The 20,894-nt window shown below is 46.3% G+C and overlaps 1 protein-coding gene across 1 annotated transcript; it reads left to right on the top strand.

The window, feature by feature from the left end:
- Positions 1-19,793: 19,793 nt before the first annotated feature.
- LOC146812699 (protein Wnt-4-like) lies at positions 19,794-20,351 on the top strand. The gene has a single exon (XM_085615189.1). It carries the CDS (start codon positions 19,794-19,796, stop codon positions 20,349-20,351), a length of 558 nt encoding a protein of 185 aa, XP_085471315.1.
- Positions 20,352-20,894: the final 543 nt, after the last annotated feature.

Genomic DNA, 20,894 nt, shown 5'->3' with positions numbered 1-20,894 from the left:
ATGCAAATCCCTGATGACAGTACGGGCATCAGCACTCCTTTGTGGCCATACCCACAGAAAACGTTTGCACAAATCAACTGCAACTAAGATATACTTGTACGCAGTATCAGAGGAGAATTGACCGCAGTGATCCAGATAAACACACCCAAGTGGTTTATTGGATATGTACAACTAAGTTTGTGGTGGATGCGCAGCAGTTGAAGGTTTAATCTGCTGGCAAATGTCACAATCAAGAACTTACGTGCGAGCCTGTTTATATAACCCGTGCCACCAGTAACGTTGTTGTAACAGAGAAACAGTTGCTGCAACGCCAGCATGGGCAGACGCCATACCCTCGTGAGCCGCCGATATCAGTGATGGTCTGCAGTCCGCGTTGGGAATCAATCTGCCACCAATGTCGTTAATTCTCACTAATGGGACTTTATCAGGACTTAAGTGATAATGGTAACGAGAAGGGAAACCCCTCGGGTAATTACTTCCCTTCTCTGTAGCAGCAATAGCGGCCAAGATGTCATCATCGATCTTACTTTTGGATCTTGTAAATGCTGCTACTAAATAAGTCGCCACTGCTGTTTTCGCTGCTTCGTCAAAAAATCCTTCCTAGAAGAAGATGGAAACTTTGAGATTTGCAAAGGAGAACGTGACTGTCATCCTGCTGAGGGGAATAGCAATCCCAGTGACAAAACCACTTCACCTTGCCCTAAACCTAAGTGTATGAGGTGTGGTAGTTTTTCGCATTTCTCCAATTATCCGCACTGTTTTGCTAGGGAGGCAGTGTGTAACAAGTGTGGTATCAAGGGGCATTACGCTAGAGTTTGCAAGGCCCTTGACAAGAGCCGTAACCCACAGAAAAGTGTTGAAGTCGTACGCACCATTCTTTTGAGTGTTAAGGCTGGTGGTGGGGAATGACAGTCACGTTCTCCTTTGTTATGAGCGCTGTTAGAAGGAGCACGCACGCGTGTGTCCTTTCCAACAGGTGCCTTGCTATTATTAGAAGGAGAAATCTTCGCCAGACTATTGCAAATCTCAAAGTTTCCATCTTCTTCTATAGCATGCACTTCACTAAGTTTCTGGCCTTTTTCTTCTTTGTTCTTCCTAATCTCTTTCACCCATTTGGAAGTGTTCTTCATTCCCTCCACAATGGCTACAGCCTCAACCAAGGAAGGATTTTTTGATAAAAGCTTCTCCTGAACACGAACACTGTAGGTGCATCTCACCAACTGGTCTCTCACTAGTGAATCTGAAAGGTCACCAAACTCACACGTGCGAGCTAGAGTCTTCAAAGCTGCGACATAGCTGCCAACACGTTCCACTGGACCTTGGATCCTGGTGAAAAACGTATGTCTTTCCAGAACCACATTGATGCGGGGGCCAAAATATTTCTCTAGCATGACTAAAGACATCTCATACACATCACTAGGAGAACCATCACCATCACCAATAGGGATTAAATCCATGCTGTCATAGGTATTCCTTCCTTCTACACCCAAATTGTGAAGGAGAATGGCTTGTTTCCTAAAAGCTGAAAACTTTTCACCCCCAATGGCCACAATGTATGAGTCAAAAAGGTTTTTCCATCTTTTCCAGGGTAGAATTGGATCACCCTCTTCAGACAGAAAAGGCGATGGTTGCGACATGCTTGAAGATGAAGCTAACGCCATCTTACCCCTTCCAATTGTATTCACCTAACTCAACTAGAGCTAGTATTTTGCTTATGGGTGCAGGTCTTACTGAAATATTGTCTAAGCAGAAATTCAGCTGCAATCTTCACTTCATAAGCCTTTACCGTATCAACATGTAAAATGACAGCGTTGACATTTTACATAAAGTTTAATGCAAAAAAAACTTTTCCTGTTTTTTTTTTTTATGTGACTTGTTGAATTACTGTCCAAGCAAATGTAGAGTAGAGATTCAATTGTGAGCACCTCTTTGTAAACCTTTACCTCTGTAACATGTAAAATGACAGTGTTGTCATTTTACATAAAGTTCAACATTCCTTTGTCTTCGTGCTTCGCTTGCTCCGTGTGAAGACGTTACTATGGCAACTGAAAACAAGATGGCCAAATGAATGACGAGGCGCGTAGGAACCTAACACTATCTTCCTGGTCCTCCTCGACGTTGTGCTTTGGGCTCCGAGTAGCCCCAGCCTTGAGGACCTCCTGCACCGAAGATTTTTGGCCTTCACTCCGCGAGTGACCCGTGGGCCAGCTTCAAGTGCGACCGCTCGAGGCTCCTTCGCGATCACTAGCCCGTTGGCTAGCAGGTCCCCACGAAGGCGACTCCTTTTCTGATTGGGCTTACCTGGTTGCTCCAGACATGCCCCGACTTACCCTCGCTGGGTGAGTCCCTCAGACCTTGCTGGTCTGCACCGCAGTCCTTTCTCTGAATTCCAGTGACTTGCCGTTGCCAAGGCTTGTTGGGTCCGTTCTGGTCGCCGACACCGCAGCACTTGACAGACTTTGTGGGACAGCTCGAATCTGGCTCGTGGACTTCGTCAACTCCTCCTGGACCTCGTGGCTGAAGAGTCAAGACACCCATCAACTCACCTGAAGCACCCGACATCTGTGGGCATTAGTCCATCCTGCCCTCGGTCACTGGCTCGTGACCCAGACTCTGTCCCCTCTGCTTTCAGGTTCCTTGCATCCTAGATCCAGGCTTGGATCTCTTCGGACACTTCTCCTCTTCGCGGCAGCAGCAGTTCTTTGCAGGCTTCCATTGACATCGACGACACGACCCGACACCAAAAGACACCTATGCACCCGGCTTCCCTGGGTGAGGTAACTCGAGTACTCTGGTACTCACGTGGGTGCTAGCCCTAGAACTTCTTAAGTCCAAAAGGGTTTCATCCAGACTCGATTAGAAGTGTCCCTAATGTTTAAATTTCCAACCACGACATTGCCCATAGAAGATAATAGGAACCCGCGGTTGTGTTTACACACTGCATGCAGTCCCCATGGGTCCCCTGTGTCACTACCTTGGGTGGTTCCTTGGGGTCCCAGCGATTCTAGAGGCAATAGGCCTAGTGCCTGTTCCAGTTGAGGTTCTTATACCACTTTTTTGGTATATGGTTTGGTACGCCCCTAGGGCCCAAACATGTATTTGTGGTTTTACTGATGATTGCTATCTTGTAACTTAAGTACTTCGAACTCCAGTCTCATAAAGAGACTAGAGGGGTTTGTTTTAACCTAAATACATATATTTTAAATATATACCTGGTGTGGTTGTCCTTTCATTTGATCATTCAAGAGATTATAGACTGGTAAAACAAGCTGCTTTACATTCCTTCAAGACTTAGCCTGAATGCTGCTCTCCATAGCTACCACTAGGATAGCTTTCAATAAAGGTTGTCTTTAACCTATCACCATAAGGGGTTGTTTGGATTGATACAAGGTGCCCACTAGAACTAGTGGACAGTACATATCAGGCCACCTTCTCACAGTAATCAGGCCCTAAATTCCTGACCTTTCCTTTTTTCCATTGCCGCTTATTTCACTTTAATTATGAGAACCTCCTATGGGGAAGCCACATGACTAGGTACCGAGCATTTAATTATTTAATTATTTCACTGGAAGTATGACCTTGAACTAATGCCTCTGACAATCTTTCTTTATGTTTTGGCTTAGCCGCTGAAACTTTATTAACTTTTAAATTGGACGTGTTCTGAGTAGCGCGTCTTTACGTGCGTACGCAGATCACATGACCTCCTCGTCACTTTCTCACATCCACGTGACCCGGAAATACCAACATATCAGAGAGACTTTGACCGGGTCCTCGGTATTCCACCGGGAGACACGGCTGATCTACGTTAGGCATAAACGCTGACCGATTTGCATTTCTGAGTGAGTACGATGGCGGAATACGGGCTTTCCAAGCTCGTTTTCCACCGCCCATGTATATATGCTTAACTAGTGATTGATTCTTTCAATTTAGATCCTGAAGTAACAAATCGCTTGATCCCGACTCCCAAGAGGCGCGCAATTACTGCCCTCTCAGTAAGCGTCCTTTCTTTTCCTCCCATACACTTGACTTTTGGTTTGTTACACTTCTTTGCAAACTTCATTACGCTAAGCGATTCTGATTCTATTTTTCGTCTAAGCGGCACGCTCACCACAATGAGTGAGGTTGTGTGATTACCCACTACTATATTTTGGATGCACGTGGGTTCATTTTAACCAGGGATTTCGGGAGATTCCCCATTATACCTTTAGGTTACACTGGTGCACTGATACTCTTGTTAGAGTATATTGGCACCCACATTTTTTGAACTGCACATGAGTGGGTATGTAATATATGTATGTGGCTCCTGATCGCTACTAATCCATATGTGTGACTCCTGATCGCTTCTAATGATATGCGTAAGATTATGTGAGTCCCCGTCCTCACTAATGTTGAGGTTCACTGAGTGCTGTACGACCGTGTTACGCACACTACTTCTATTGGCAACCATTATGAGCATTTAGCCTCTTCCATGCTCATGACGGCTCCCGGCCGTCATGAGTCACGGTGGGCGTGTGCGCACGATGGCCGGGAGCCGTCATGACCACGCCCGCAATTGGAATGTTCAGCACGCTGCGGCGGAATTTGCGCCGCAGCGAAGAGGTTAATCTGCGAATAGAGTGATGATTATGTGTATTATATATATGTTTGTCCTGTGTTCATTTGTTTACTATTCATTATTTTTTACAGATTTTTTCCTTTCAACAACTTGAAGAAAGGTTGTCCTAACCGTGAGTAGCGGGTTCGGTTTAAAACACTGACCAAGGGCAGGGCACACCTTAGCGAGTGTGCACCACCCGGGTCACGTTTATTGGTCCTGACAAAAACCTAGTAATAACAAACGATGGTTGAAACATGTAGACCCTTTTTTCACTTGTCAAATTTATTATAAGATACCTTAGGTCAATTTAACCTTTCCTGGTATCTTCACTATTTTTAACATTGTCCAAATTACCCTGGAATAAAATACTTTTGATTGGGTTTAATCTGGCGAATTTTTAACCTAAAATTCACAAATTCACTATTCACCTTCATTCAAAAACCAGCTCCACTGTAGTCAGGTGTCGTAGCACACCTGGATGGCACTCTGCTATCCAGGTGGGACCTCGATGATGAAGCATGTCACCAACTAGGTTGGTGAGTGAGGGGTCTTCTTAAGAAAGATATTTTCTTCATTTGCTCCACGTTCCAATACCATATAGACAGTTTGCTGTCGACTGGGAGTACTCCCTGGCTTTGTTTGTTATTGTACTGATTAGGGGACTGGGAGTAACCCCCCCCCCCCCCCAATGGTTGTCCATTGTGTGAATCCCTTTCTCTCCTTTTTTGTTTTGTATGTATCACAGAACAGCCAGCCATAAGGAAGTATTTCCGAAAGCTGCAGAGGGGCTCAGCTCATGCTTGGGCACCCTCTCACACAAAACCAAGCACTCTGCCTTCAGGATTGTCAAGGCCTGCCATAGAGTGGCTTACGAGTTAATATGTGTCTGTATATGGTAGTGATATAGGTAGCCTATACCACTGTAAGTAGCAGAATTGTGGTGCCATTTTGGAGTGCTTCCCAGGGGTGGCATAATACATGCTTCAGCCCCTGGTAGGCCTCAGAGGTACCTATGCCCTAGGTACATAGTATACCATATACTAGGGGCTTATAAGGCACTCCAGAATCCAATTAGATATGTACCTAAGGTACATGGAAACCATTTTAGAGAGGAAGCAGCTAGGCTGTGGTCCTGATTAGCAGGGCCACAGCCAGACTAAGGTCGAAAAACAGTGAAACACCAGCAAAAAGTGGGGGTACCCATGTGAAGCAGATCCTACTCTCCTACACAACCCCCCCCCCCCAAACGCAGGGACATTAAACTAACCTTGACCAGTTGAGTCTTCATGTTCTAAGTGGAAATAACTAGAGAGTCCATCTGCATTGGCATGGTTACTCCCGGGTCTATGTTCCACTGTAAAGTCCATCCCCTGTAGGGAAATGGACCACCTAAGCAGTTTGGGGTTTTCACCCTTCATTTGTTTTAGCCATAAGAGGGGCTTATGGTCTGTCTGAACAAGGAAGTGAGTACCAAACAAGTATGGCCTCAACTTCTTCAGAGCCCAAACCACAGCAAAGGCCTCCCTCTCAATGGCTGACCAACGTTTCTCTTTAGGGGTCAGCCTTCTGCTTATGAAAGCTACTGGCTGATCCTGACCTTCTTCATTCAATTGTGACAGTACAGCCCCAACCCCCAATTCAGATGCATCAGTTTGAACAATGAACTTCTTGGAGTAGTCAGGACTCTGCAGAATGGGAGCAGTACACATGGCCTGCTTCAGGTCATCAAATGCCTTTTGACAGCTAGCTATCCACTGAACCTTTTTGGGCATTTTATTAGAAGTTAAGTCATTCAAGGGTGTCACTATTGATCCATTTGACAAATCTCCTATAGTACCCAGTCAGGCCTAAGAAGGCTCTCACCTGATTCTGGGTAGTTGGAGCAGTCCATTCCATTATGGTCTGGATCTTGCTCTGCAAGGGTTGAACCTGGCCTCCACCTACAAGGTGACCCAGGCACACAACCTGACTCTACCCTATCTGGCACTTAGTAGCCTTGATAGTTAGGCCTGCTTTTTGCAGGGCCTCAAAAACAATCCTTAGGTGGACCAGGTGATCCTCCCAGGTGGAGCTAAAGACGGCAATATCATCTAGATATGCTGCACTAAAGGCTTCCAGGTCTGCGAGAACTGTATTCACCAACCTTTGGAAAGTGGCAGGTGCATTTTTTTTAGACCAAAGGGCATTACCACAGATTGATGGGGCCCACTAGGAGTTGAAAATGTTGTTTTTGGCTTTGCATCATCAGCTAGTCTGATCTGCCAGTAGCCAGCTGTCAAGTCAAATGTGCTGAGGTACTTGGATGAGGCCAAAGTATCTATGAGCTCATCTGCCCTTGGTATTGGATGGGCATCAGTCCTAGTGGCTGCATTGAGACCCCTGTAGTCCACACAAAACCTCATCTCTCTTTTCCCACCACTGGTGTGAGGTTTTGGCACTAGGACCACTGGACTAGCCCAAGGGCTATCTGAGGGTTCAATAACTTCCAAATCCAACATGTTCTGGACTTATGTCCTGATACAGTCCCTGACATGGCCAGGTTGCCTATAAATCTTATTTTTAATAGGCAGACTGTCCCCAGTGTCCACTTCATGAGTGCACCAGGTAGTCTGACTTGGAGTCAGTGAGAACATGTGTCTGAACTGATTGAGAACCTGCCTGCAATCAGTTTGCTGCTGGGCAGTGAGGCTGCCTGCCAAGGCTACACCATCAACTGACCCATCATCAGGGTTCTGTGAGAGGAGGTCAGGGAGTGGGTCACTCTCTTCCTCCTGTCCCTCATCAGTTGCCATGAGCAAGCCCATGTCAGCCCTCTCCACATATGGCTTCAGCCTGTTGACATGGAGAACCCTATGGGGACTCCTGGGAGTTCCTAGGTCCACGAAATAAGTAACCTCTCCCTTCTGTTCAACAATAGTGTGTCCACTCCACTTGTCCTGGAGAGCTGCTGGGGCCACAGGCTCCAACACCCACACGTTCTGTCATGGCTGGTAAACAGTTAGTACAGCATTTTGGTCATGCCAGGCTTTTTACAGTTCCTGGCTAGCCTCAAGGTTTTTGTTTGCCTTTTTCATGTACTCAGCCATCCTGGAGCGGAGACCAAGTACACAGTCCACTATGTCTTGCTTTGGGGGCTTGAAAGGTAACTCCTATCCCTCCTTAACCAAACACAATGGAGCCCTGACAGGGTGACCAAACAAAAGTTAAAATGGGCTGTAGCCAACCCCCTTTTGAGGCACCTCCCTGTATAAAAGGCAGGGCAAGAGCAGGTCCCATTTTTGCCTAAGCTTCTCTGGGAGTCCTTTGATCATGCCCTTTAAGGTTTTGTTGAATCTCTCAACTAAACCATTGCATTGTGGGTGATAGGTTGTGGTGAATTTGTAATTCACTCCACACTCCTTCCACATAGCAGTTAAGTAACTTGACATAAAGTTTGCATCTCTGTCAGATACTACCTCCTTAGGAAAGCCTACTCTTGAGAACACACTCAAGAGAGCTCTTGCCACTACAGGTGCTGTAGTGGTCCTGAGGGGAATTGCCTCTGGGTACCTGGTGGCATGATCCACCACCACCAGTATAAACCTGTGCCCAGATGCTGTTTGAGGATCCATGGGACCAACAATGTCTATCCCAACCCTCTCAAAGGGAACCCCCGCCACAGGTAATGGTATCCGGGGGGTCCTTTGTAGTGCCACCTGCTTTGCCACTGGCTTGGCTGGTTACACAGGAGCGACAAAACTCCTTTGTGTCTTCAGACATGTGGGGCAAGTGAAAGTGAGGAACAATTCTGTCCCAAGTCTTGTTCTGGCCTACGTGTCCTGCTAGGGGAATATCATGGGCTAGTGTCAATAGGAAACCCCTTAGCTTCAGAGGTATAACCAACCTCCTGGATGCACCAGGCTTTGGGTCTCTACTCTCTGAGTATAGGAGTCCATCATCCCAATAAACTTTATGGGTGCCACTAGCATTCCCAGCAGCCTCATCAGCAGCTTGCTGCCTGAGGGTTTTAAGAGAGGGGCAGGTTTTCTGCTCCTGGCTCAGATCAGACCTGGAAGGGCCCCCTGTCCCCAAGAACTCAACCTGGTCAGGTTCAAGCTCCTCTGGGACAGTTCCTTCTGCAGGCTCAAGATCATCTCACAGAGGAGACTGATCAGTATCCTGAGACAGGGGGGAAGGCTCTGCCTTAACCCTTCTGCTCCTCCTCTTGTGAGGCACCCGGTCCATTATTCCAGAATCCAGGGCCTGTCCAGTGTTAGACATTTTAGCCTGTGACCTAGTCACAGCAAATACATGTGCAGGGATACCTAACATTTCTGCATGTGTCCTGAGCTCCACTTCAGCCCAAGCTGAAGTTTCTAGATCATTGCCAAGCAAGCACTGTACTGGTAGGTCTGCACTTACCACAACCTTCTTAAGGCCAGTTACCCCTCCCCAGGAGAAGTTAACAATTGTCAGAGAATGGTCTGTTCTGACATTGCTAGCATTGGTCACTTGGTTCATTTCACCAAGTATAATCTGCCCAGGATCCACAAGATCTTTTGTCACCATTGTGACACTTGCTCCTGTGTCCCTGAATGCCCAAGCTTCTACTCCATTAATTAAAGGCTGCTGTCTGTATTTGCCCAGGTTACTGGAGCTCACAAAGGGGGACATATCCATGCCCCATCACTGACCAGCACAGCCTGAGTTGGTACTCTGACTAGGCCAGAGTTCATCTAAGAACCCAGGGTCAACCCTACTACACCCTTATTCTGTGTATTCCCACCACCGATTGTAACAGCACTAGGGGGAGCAGGTGCCTTAGGGGCATTGGTGGTGGTTGGAGTATTTTCTTTGGCCTTGGTGCAGTCACTAGTTCAGTGAGTTTTCTGTTTACAGATTGTGCACCAAGGTTTCTTTTGGCCTTTCCCTTTGTTAGCCTGTGAATCCCCACCTGAAGAAGATTTTTGGGGCCCTTGTGAAGACTTCTGGTCTTTACCCTTGTCCCCACCCTTATCAGAGATTTTGGAATCTTGCTTCTTGGGGTCACCACCTTGGTTCTGTACTTTTTGCCTCACCCTGGTTCTGACCCATTTGTCTGCCTTCTTTCCCAATTCTTGGGGAGAGGTCAGATCAGAGTCTACCAGGTACTGGTGCAACAGCTGATTTTGACAGTTATTAAGAATCTGCTCCCTCATTATCAGATTGTACAATTCTTTGAAGTCACACACTTTACTGCCCAATAACCAACTTCCAGAGCCTTAGCAGCACAGTCAACAAGGTCAACCCAGTCCTGATTTTGTGCTTTTTGTGTGTCTCTAAACTTTAACCTGTATTGTTCAGTGGTTAGGCCAAACCCATCTATCAGAGCACTTTTCAAGACTTTGTAGTCATCAGCATCCTCTTCTCTTACAGTGAGGAGCTTGTTTCTACCTTTGTCTGCAAAGGAGAGCCATACGATTGCTGCCCACTGACCTTGAGGGAACTTCTGTACTTTACATGCCCTCTCCAAGGCAGTTATCCATTTGTGGATGTCATCCCCACTCTGGTAGGGAGGGACAATCTTACTTAGGTTTCTATGGTCATAAGACCTCTCCCTATCTCTAGGGAAATTGCTGCCACCAAGGGACTCTAGTCCCTCCTTTTTACTAGCTCTGTAGAGCTCCAGGGCTTCCCTATCTAGGGCCATCTGCTGCTTTCTGAGGTTGAACTTGTCCTGCTCATACTTCAGCAGTCTCTCTCTCCTCTCCTGGGAGGTTTACCTCCCTCTGTGAGAAGAAACAGAGGTTCCTATAGAGGAGCTAGACTGGAAAGATCCCCTTGACAGAGATCTATCCCTTCTAGCCCTGTTGTCAGGCCTACCAGGCAGAATAAAGGAAGTGGCATTATTGTCATCCTTCTCATCCTGGTGGTCTGTGTTCACCAGAGTCTGGTCATTGTCACCAGTCTGGTCAGCATTAGAGTTAGGGTCAGGGGAGTTTCTACCCCTTGACCCACCCTCAGGTGCTGCCCCACCCACACTGTCTACATCATCAGGCCCACTAGGCCCTGTGATATCATCCAGTTCCAGTATCTTTATGAGATGCTGGGTGGATGGACTTTTGCCTGTCTTCAGCTTCCTAATGGAACATAAGGCCCTAAGCTGAGCAAAGGTGAGATCCTCATATTTATAGGGAAGGAGATCACTGGTTCCCAGTAGGGACCCACTGGTTCCTGGCTGGTTAGACATTACTAATGTGGTGTGGTATATTGCACTACCTACACTAGTGTGGCCTACTAAACTCTCTTGAGTTGTAGAAAGGGTGTGCTATCCCTTAACACACAACTCTAAGTTCAGTAGAACTTACTGTAGCTAAACTTGATATTATATGTACCTCAGGTACCTTTAATGGTTTGTACCTCAGGTACCTTTAATGGTTTTCAGTTGATCAATACAATTGAGATTATCTGGTAAAACAATAGCAAGCTGGAATCCCACACGCTGCACACCAATGTGAGAAGGTGGCCTGATATATGCTGTCCACTAGTTCTAGTGGGCACCTTGTATCAGTCCAAACAACCCCTTATGGTGATAGGTTAAAGACAACCTTTATTGAAAGCTATCCTAGTGGTAGCTACGGAGAGCAGCCTTCAGGCTAAGTCTTGAAGGAATGTAAAGCAACTTGTTTTACCAGTCTATAATCTCTTGAATGATCAAATGAAAGGACAACCACGCCAGTTATATATTTAAAATATATGTATTTAGGTTAACACACACCCCTCTAGTCTCTTTATGAGACTGGAGTTCGAAGTACTTAAGTTACAAGATAGCAATCATCAGTAAAAGCACAAATACACGGTTGGGCCCTAGGGGCTACCAAACCATATACCACAAAAGTGGTATAAGAACCACCACTGAAACAGGCACTAGGCCTATTGCCTCTAGAATCGCTGGGACCCCAAGGAACCACCCAAGGTAGTGACACAGGGGACCCACGGGGACTGCATGCAGTGTGTAAACACAACCACGGGTTCCTATTATCTTCTATGGCCAATGTCGCGGATGGAAATTTAAAGATTAGGGACTCTTCTAATCGAAACCCTTTTGGACTTAAGAAGTTCTAGGGCTAGCACCCACGTGAGCACCGGAGTACTCGAGTTACCTCACCCAGGGAAGCCGGGTGCATAGGTGTCTTTTGGTGTCGGGTCGCGTCGTCGATGTCAATGGAAGCCTGCAAAGAACTGCTGCTGCCGTGAAGAGGAGAAGTGTCCGAAGAGATCCAAGCCTGGATCTAGGATGTAAGGAACCTGAAAGCAGAGGGGACAGAGTCTGGGTCACTAGCCAGTGACCGAGGGCAGGATGGACCAATGCCCACAGATGTCGGGTGCTTCAGGTGAGTTGATGGGTGACTTGACTCTTCAGCCACGAGGTCCAGGAGGCGTCGACGAAGTCCACAAGCCGGATTCGAGCTGTCCCACAAAGTCTGTTGAGTGCTGCGGTGTCGGCTACCAGAACGGATCCAACAAGCCTTGGCAACGGCAAGTCACTGGAATTCAGAGAAAGGACAGCAAGGTCTGAGGGACTCACCCAGCGAGGGTAAGTCGGGGCACGTCTGGAGCAACCAGGTAAGCCCAATCAGAAAAGGAGTCGCCTTCGTGGGAACCTGCTAGCCAACGGGCTAGTGATCGCGAAGGAGCCTCGAGCTGTCGCACTTGAAGCTGGCCCACGGGTCACTCGTGGAGTGGAGGCCAACAATCTTCGGTGCAGGAGGTGCTCAAGGCTGGGGCTACTCGGAGCCCAAAGCGCAACTTCGAGGAGGACCAGGAAGCTAGTGTTGCTGCAAAAGTTCACGGTGTCCAGGGGCCACGGTTCCACGTCACCCTCAGCTTTGCTATGGACTCAAGGTAGCCTCGGGGAAGTCTGGAAATCCACCTCTGGTGATGCAAAGACTTCGGCGTCCGGCGGGAGCTTCAGCAATGCAGACCGGTCAGTTGCGTCTTTGGTGCCTGCCAAGCAGGGGAGTCACTCCTTGACCCCAAGGGTGATCTCTTCAGTCTTCTAGTCATGATAGAACGTCGAAGGTCCAGGATGTACTTTGCAGAGTTTTGTCCAGGGTAATCAAAAGTCCTAGGGACTGGATTCCTATACTTATAGTAAGTTTAGGGGATGGACTAACTCTAAGGCCCCACCTATGGGTGGGCCAGGAAAGAGGGGTGGTTACACCCATTTCCTTTGTCCAGTTTCACGCCAGAGCAGGGGCAGGTAGCCCCTGCAACCGGTTTGAACTGGAGTATGCACAGGGACACCAAGTGTGCCCCAGTGCAGGACTTCAAAGCACCAGAGTGCTCCCGCCCAGCCCCAATACACATCAGCCTGTCTGGGGAGATGGGGACACCTCCCTCGACAGGAAACCTATTGTCCAGGCCTTCCCTGCCGGAGTTTCGGTCAGCAGCAGGAGGCCAGACCTGTGTCTGTGGCAGAGGCATCCATTTTGTGATGCCAGGGCTCAGGAAAGTCCTACCGGGTTTAGCCAGTGTGAACATGTATCTCCCTCTAGAAGGGTGGAATGCTACCCCCGCTGCCAGAATTGGCGGGGGGTGGTATTCCAAAGCGTTTGACACCAAACACGACATGTTTTAATGCAGCCATCCCAAAGTTAGCATTTACCGCGAGGTTGTAATGCACTTAAGAGTATATGGTATGGCTGTATCACAGAACAGCCATAAGGAAGTATTTCCGAAAGCTGCAGAGGGGCTCGGCTCATGCTTGGGCACCCTCTCACATAAAACGAAGTCCAAGCACTCTGCCTTCAGGATTGTCAAGGTCTGCCATAGGAGTGACTTACAGGTTTATATGTGTCTGTATATGGTAATGATATAGGTAGCCTATACCACTGTAAGGGGTGCAAGCACACCCTTACCCAGGCTACAGTAGCAGACCTGTGGTGCCATTTTTGAGTGCTTCCCAGGGGTGGCATAATACATGCTTCAGCCCCTGGTAGGCCTCTGAGGTTTCCAGCACTGGCGGTGACGGGTAGGTTACGAACCACCTCAGGCAACATGAAACTATAGCTAATGGGCTAGCCTGTGATACAGCCAAGAGCTGATTGAAGCACTAATACCTGTCGCTCTAGGTTGCTCCACTGCGACGATTGGCACACCTTAGTGGTGCCAGACCCAGATAGTGATAGTATCACCCTCTGTACACTGTAGATAGAAACACACACAGGTCCTGACGAAATGTCATGAGGGCATGAAACATGTCGACCACTAGAGTAGGAGACAGTCAGAGACAAATACAAGTCACACTACCTGTCCATCTTCCTCTAACTTTTTAATGAGGTGGACAGCTGTCATAAATAAACACATTCAACAGACTATCCAACCTTTTTTAACTCACTCTACTCATCTACTCTCCTTCAGGCCCCTCACACCCACGCACTCAACGGCAAGGAACAAAAGATCTCCGCTAAAGAGCCCCTTCATGGGTGCCCGTCGGGCATTGCACCGCCGGCCCGACGAGGAGCAGGCCCAGAAGATGAAGCATGACACCTAGCTTGCTGGGTTTGTGAGGGCATTAGTTCCGAATATGGGAACTCCCCTTCCCTACCTATAGGTTCTTTGAGTCCAATCAATATCGACGGATTTGAGAATTGACCTCACTAACAAACCATCCCCTTAAGGAACTGCATACCCTTTCTAAATATAGGCCTCTGAGGTACCTATGCCATAGGTACATAGTATACCATATACTAGAGGCTTATAAGGCACTCCAGAATCCAATTAGATATGTACCTAAGGTACATGGAAACCATTTTAGAGAGGAAGCAGCTAGGCTATGGTCCTGATTAGCAGGGCCACAGCCAGACTAAGGTCGAAAAACAGTGAAACACCAGCAAAAAGTGGGGGTACCCAGGTGAAACGTAGTGAGTCCACTGCAAAGATACCGCCAGCCCATTGGAAACCTTGTGGCACGGCAGGCGGAAGACTGCCGGCTCAGCGGCCTGCTTGGGACAGCCGCAGCAGCGGGACAGCGGTAAGATCACCAAACTTGTAATCGGGCACTTCGTTTTTTATTTAAACTTCAGAAAAATTATTTCCATTTAATATATTTCCATTAATTAAATAAGTGCTGTAACTTTTTTTTATTATTTTGTTCTACATTTAAAATACATATATAAATACATTTGAATTAATTGCAATCTCAAAAATCTTTTTTTATATTAATTTTCGAGTTAAATATTTTTGTAAACATGTCCCAAATAGTTTACCATAGGAATACTAAACAGTTGGGGCAGATATTTCCGCATGCATAGGGAAAAATAAAAAAAGTTTATTTGACGTAAAAATAAATAGTACCAATATTTTTATGTTAAATATTAAAATGTAAATTAATGTCATATATTTAATTTGAATGTAAAACAGAAATAAAAAAGCTACAGCACTATTAGCTTGATTTGAAATAAATCTTTAAGTAATGGAAATATATTAAATTAAATAAAAATAATTTTTCCGAAGTTTAGATTAAAATAATCAATTCTCACTAAAGATCTTTTTTTTATTATGTCTAAATAATTCTTAAACTTTATCTATAGAAATAAATTCCCTGGATCGACTGCAGGTAGTCCAGAACACTGCGGCGCACCTGGTTTTAAATGTACCTTCCAGAACGGCCTCGGCCCCGCTGCTACAACAGCTCCACTGGTTGCCGGTGCGCAAATGTATCAAATTCAAAATTTGCTGCACCGTCCATAAAGCTGTATTTGACGAGAGCTCCGTCTACCTTGCTGAGAAATTCAATCATTATACTCCCGCCCAGAGATCTGCGCTCAGGAACTAAGGGGTCTATTAGTATGGCGGGCGAATGGCCCGCCATCGAAACCCAGAAAACCGCCGGTCCGATTTGCATCGCGGTCGTGACCACCGCGGTGTGATTTTCCGCCCGCCACTTTTCCGCCGGTTGCAGTCCGCCCGCTAGCCTGGCGGGCAGAGCTGGACTACTACAATTGTTGTGATTCAGGGCCAAGCACCGCCGGCACGATTATGATGCCAGCGGTAGCCAGCTTTTCCGCGGTGGGGGAACCTCCATGGAAAGGCATGCAGAGAATGTCTCCGGGGGCCCATTGCGGGCCCCCAATGTGTTGGGGGGGGGGGGGTGGGTGCACTGGGGGGTACCCATGGTACTGTGCAGTGCCTGCCACGCAGTGACATGCATGACATGCTCTTTTTCACACCGCGGCGGTGCTGCTGGCAGCAGCAACCACCGCAATGTTAATTGCCAGAATCCGACCGCCGCGGTCGGATTTTGACTGCGGAGCATCCTAATTGGACCGGCGGTTATGCCGCGGTCCTTGCGGGCGGTCTTTTCCCGCTACCATGGCGGTCGGGGAGATTTTCCGACCGCCATCCTAATAGACCCCATAATCCCTTCTTGTAGTCCCCCGGGTCAAAAGGCTAGGATGGGGGGGGGGGGGGGGGAGCCTTCTCGCATCTGGCACCGTGGCATTGGAATGAGCTCCCCATCACGCTGAGACAATGCCCAGATCATCTACAATTTAAGAAACTCCTTAAAACAGTCCTGTTCTAATTGATTGCCCTCAGCTTTCTCTAGTAGGCTCCGCAGTGCAGAGATACCCCATCGGGGGTGATTCAGGCGCTATAGAAGTCTATAATAATAATATTATTATTATTAATAAGAAGAAGAAGAAATAAAATTAATTTAGGTATATTTTAATAAAAAATATTGTTTCATTAACTTTTTAACTCAAAAGGTACTAAAATAATTTATAATTAAATAAAAAGATGTACTATTTATTTATATTTTTAACATTAGAGTATATTTATATTCTTGACTATTTTAAATAATTTGAATTAATTCAAATCTATTTCATATAGGGATTTATTTGAATTCCATAGGTCCATTGTTTTCTATGGTAGGGTGGCATGGTAAAGTATAGGGAGGAATAAAAAAAGTTTATTTTACTTGAAAAGAAATATTAAATTTTGTTTAATGTTAAATATTAGTGTAAATCCATGTTATATATATTTTAAATGTAGAAAGAATTAAAAGCTACAGCACTTTTAAATTAATTTGAAAGAATTCTTTAAATAATGGAAATATATTAAATGAAATTAACAATTTTTCTGAAGTTTAAATGAAAAAAAATACATTCCCACTAAAATATTTTTTTATTATGCCTTAATAAATATAAAAACATATGTATAGAAATAATACAAATTAATTTAGATATTTTTTTAATAACCTTATTTTCACATTCACGTTTAAATTCCAAACAGGGTATTTAAAACAACTTATAATTAAATAAAACCATTTACTATTTTTATATATTTTTTAGCATTACATTATATTTATATTTTTGACGATTTTAAATATTTTAAATTAATTCAACCATATTTCCTATTGGGATTAATTTGAATTCCCTACGTCTATTATTTTCTATGGGAGGTTGTTGCAGTACCAGTAGTTGGCCAAGTGTAATGCTGGACTTACTAATGTTTTTTCAGTAGAAACTTACATTTGGATTTTTAAATAATCAAAAGTAGTAAAGTTACTCAAAAATGCAAATTATCTTCGTGAATCAGGCTCGAAGTACTTTAAGCATTTTGAGTGATCAAATCACTTGGTTTAGTGATTAGATTATCATTTTTTAAATAACATAATTTACCTTTAAATGAAAATTCAACTTGAACTTGAATTAACTTTGAATATAGTAATTTATGACCCACACATAAATGCACATTTTCTTTTCATCTGTTATTGTAATAAAAATGCTTTTAAGGTACTTGTCCTGACATATTACGGTGAAATAGATTTTTCCAATCTCCGCACTGTCATGCATGTGGTGCAAAAAAAAAGGTACTGAAAGAAGTAACAAGGGAGTCCAAAGCAAGCAATTAAATATCTGAAAACAACACCTCTTTTGGATTGGATTAGGATGGCGGGCGGACCGCCCACCACCCTAGTGGTGCTGGGACCGGCCACCAGTGGTGCGGCGGTCCCGCACCGCCAATTAGGATGCGACTGCCACCGTGGCGGTCGCATATATAACATTGTGGCAGGCGGTGCTGTGAGGAGCACCCGTCACAATGTTGTAAATGCATGCTGCACATTGGCATGTACAACGTGACGGGCACCGTGCAGTGCCTGCCACCTTGTGTATGCCATTGTAGGGGGGTGCCATGGGTACCCCCCCAAGTGCAGCCCCCTACCCCCCCCACCCCTCGGGGGCCCACAACAAGCCCCCAAAGCGATTCCCACATGCATTTCCATGGCAGAGCCTCCGCCACGGAAAGGCATGAAATCGCCAACATCATAATATGGATGGTGGTGCCTGCAAGTCACCACCACCATATTGTGGGCCTTTTCAGCCGTGACGATTGCCTACCCGCGGAAAAGCGACGGATGGTCTTTACGTCCGCCGCGGTACCCCCGCCATGCTAATGTGGCAGGGGGATAACAGGCCGACCGGCGGGGTGTTTTGGCGGGCGGTCAGGCGGTGGCGATCCGCACGCCATGCTAATGACCCCCTTAGTGTAGCAATGGAGCACAAACTAGGTCATTTCAAATGGAATGATATTTACCATTCCACATAACATACTCAATCCACTGCATTAGAGTGGAAGACTGGAAACACCCCATGTCTTTCTCAAAGCTCCTATTTGACAATTTTAGACTTTAAGGGCCTGATTATGAGTTTGGCAGTGCGGGAGCGGGATCGCCGTGCTGGCGCCCGGCACCGCCAAACCCTTGTGCTCACCAACCTTCAGATTGACTTTTTTAGTCACTCGCCGGTGGTTCTTTGGCATTCCCAAAGCGGTGTCTATGAAATAGGCACGGCAATGGGAACATCAAAGGCAGTACCTGCGCAGGGTGTAGTCCATGCCGTGCAGGTACTGGGGTGCATGCACACAGGTGGGCACAATATGTGCCCCACCTGCATGCACCCCATGGCCCAGAGTCAAAAGTGGGCTTAGTTTCCTCTCCGCCACGGTTTTCATGGAGGAGGAACCACCATGAAAACTGTGGCGGAAAGGAAACTTGTAATATGCTTTGTAGACAGCGGCACTCCCGCCAAGCATATTGCGGTCTCAAGACAGATGTGCCACAGCCAGGGATCTCTGATCCCTGGTGGTTACGGCGGTGCAATGACAGTTCGACGGTCCAACTTGTAATGGGGTGATCGGACCGCCGGTGCATCAGTGGCTGGACCGCCACGCCCGCGCGAGCCTGATAGACCTGGGACCGCCAGACTCTTCATCCGGCACAGAGGCATAAAGCAACATTGAGAGTGGAGATATGGATAGAAGTGTTGGAAATATTTGTTGCCCAATCATCCCCTAATTATTTTGAGGCATTTAAAACTAATTTCCTTCCCGTTTTCAAAATAGTAGAATTCAAATATGTATTAACAAAACAATTAAACTGCATATTTTGCTGAACTCAAGCTGCCTGCTCCGTAATAAAACAATTGAATTTCACAGGTCCCGTTCCAGAAGCACATCATCATTTGGCACCTATCTATGCTCTGTCATCCTTACAGAATGTTAGCTCCCTAGTTCTTAGACTCTTGTCCTTTGTGGGGTGTCCTTTCTCACACCCTGTTACTGGCTCTTCAGATCTCATTGATCCTTCCCCTGAGTTTTAGTGTCTTCTCTAGCCGTGCACATAAACATCTCTACTGCTCTTACCCCAATTAATTCCAAAGTGGATCCATTCTTGCAATTTCTTCTCTTTATTGGTTACATTCATACCCCTCTTTATTACATGTCCCGTCCAGCTATTCTGAGCTCTACTGCGCTTCTGCTGTGATTGCTCTGTCTTCTGACCATTATGTTTGTCATCGCTATCTATCTCCAATTCTACTCTCATTTGTCATTACTCTGCGTAACTTTGTTCTTGACAACCGTCTCCATCTCTACCACACACATTTAGTAATTCACTGCCTGACATCATGATGCTTTTTACATATCAGTTTATCACTATCGCTCCTAGTCTCAATTGTCCACACGAGATGCAATATACCCTCTCTAATTATTTCCATAACTGACTCTACTGCTGCCACCTGCCTCCTATATGAATAGAACACTGTGTTCTCTCCAGCCTGCTTTATAACCATCTTTATTCTCTCATTGTCTTCTCTCTTCCAATATAAGTCCATGTTAGCCATGGCAATAAGCATCTTTACTACTCTTCTTGTTGCAGGCCATCTTGTCCAACATGAAGGTAGAGTGCAAATGCCACGGTGTCTCAGGATCTTGCGAAGTGCGCACATGCTGGAAGGTCATGCCCCCTTTCCGCAAGGTTGGTAATGTACTGAAGGAGAAGTTAGAGGGTGCAACGGAGGTCGAGCAGCAGAAGGTGGCCACCCGCAAGCTTCTAGTACCCAAGAGTGCCCACTTCAAGCCCTACACCATGCAGGATTTGATCTACTTGTCACCCAGTCCAGACTTTTGCCACCAGGATCCTAGAAATGGGGTACCAGGCACAACAGGCCGCCGGTGTAACCGCACCTCACCCGCCACTGATGGATGTGAACTGATGTGCTGTGGTCGGGGCTTCCACACAGCTGAGACTGAGGTGGTGGAGCGCTGCTGTTGCACCTTTCGCTGGTGCTGCTCTGTCAAGTGTAAGCAGTCCCGCAACGGTGAGCCGGCGCCTGCGGGAGGGAGAAAGGCAAAGAGATCAAAGACAGTAAGTGGAGATTACTGGGATGGAAGATCAGAAGCATGCAAAGAGGTGATTACCAGGGTCTACCAAGGCGTGTGGGGATTTTGAGGGTTATCAAGACTGAGAGGCTCGGTGGCTATTTTGGTAACTTGGAAGAGCAAAACAATAGTAGGGTCTTGGAGGCTTCTACAGTATGAGAGGAATTGGTAGGGGTGCCAAAATTGATTCCGTATATTGACTGTATATCTCTAAGGAGTCCACCAGAATGGGAAACTCAGAGTGACATGATTAAAATTGAATGCACAGGGGCTCTGGCGTGCCAATAACCGGTCTCATAGTTTATCTGGAAGGAATGCCTAAGAACAGGAGAATCCATTGGCCTATAGCTAAAAGGGGTATTTTAGGGCCATAATATTCAGTCCTATCCCAAAGAAGACCCCAAAAAGAATGTGGTGCCATATATTAACTTGATACACCGACGAGTCCCCGGGAATGGTAATAGTCTGTATTGCATTTCAGAGGACTGACTATGTGACTAGATAGCACAGACAAACTGAAAACCTGAACAAGTGTCTGACATGAGAGAATTTAAGTGTAGTACTAATGGGGGTCATTGGGCAACCTCTAGGAATTGGTAGCCGAAAGAAGCCG

Source organism: Triturus cristatus, chromosome 7 (assembly GCF_964204655.1).
Source record: "Triturus cristatus chromosome 7, aTriCri1.1, whole genome shotgun sequence".
NCBI lineage: Eukaryota > Metazoa > Chordata > Amphibia > Caudata > Salamandridae > Triturus > Triturus cristatus.
Note: the sequence above shows the minus strand (reverse complement) of the source record. Positions and strands in the feature narration are given on the sequence as shown.

Coding starts and splice junctions, on each gene's coding strand:
- LOC146812699 (XM_085615189.1), top strand. CDS start 19,794: ATGAAGGTAGAGTGCAAATGCCACGGTGTCTCAGGATCTTGCGAAGTG.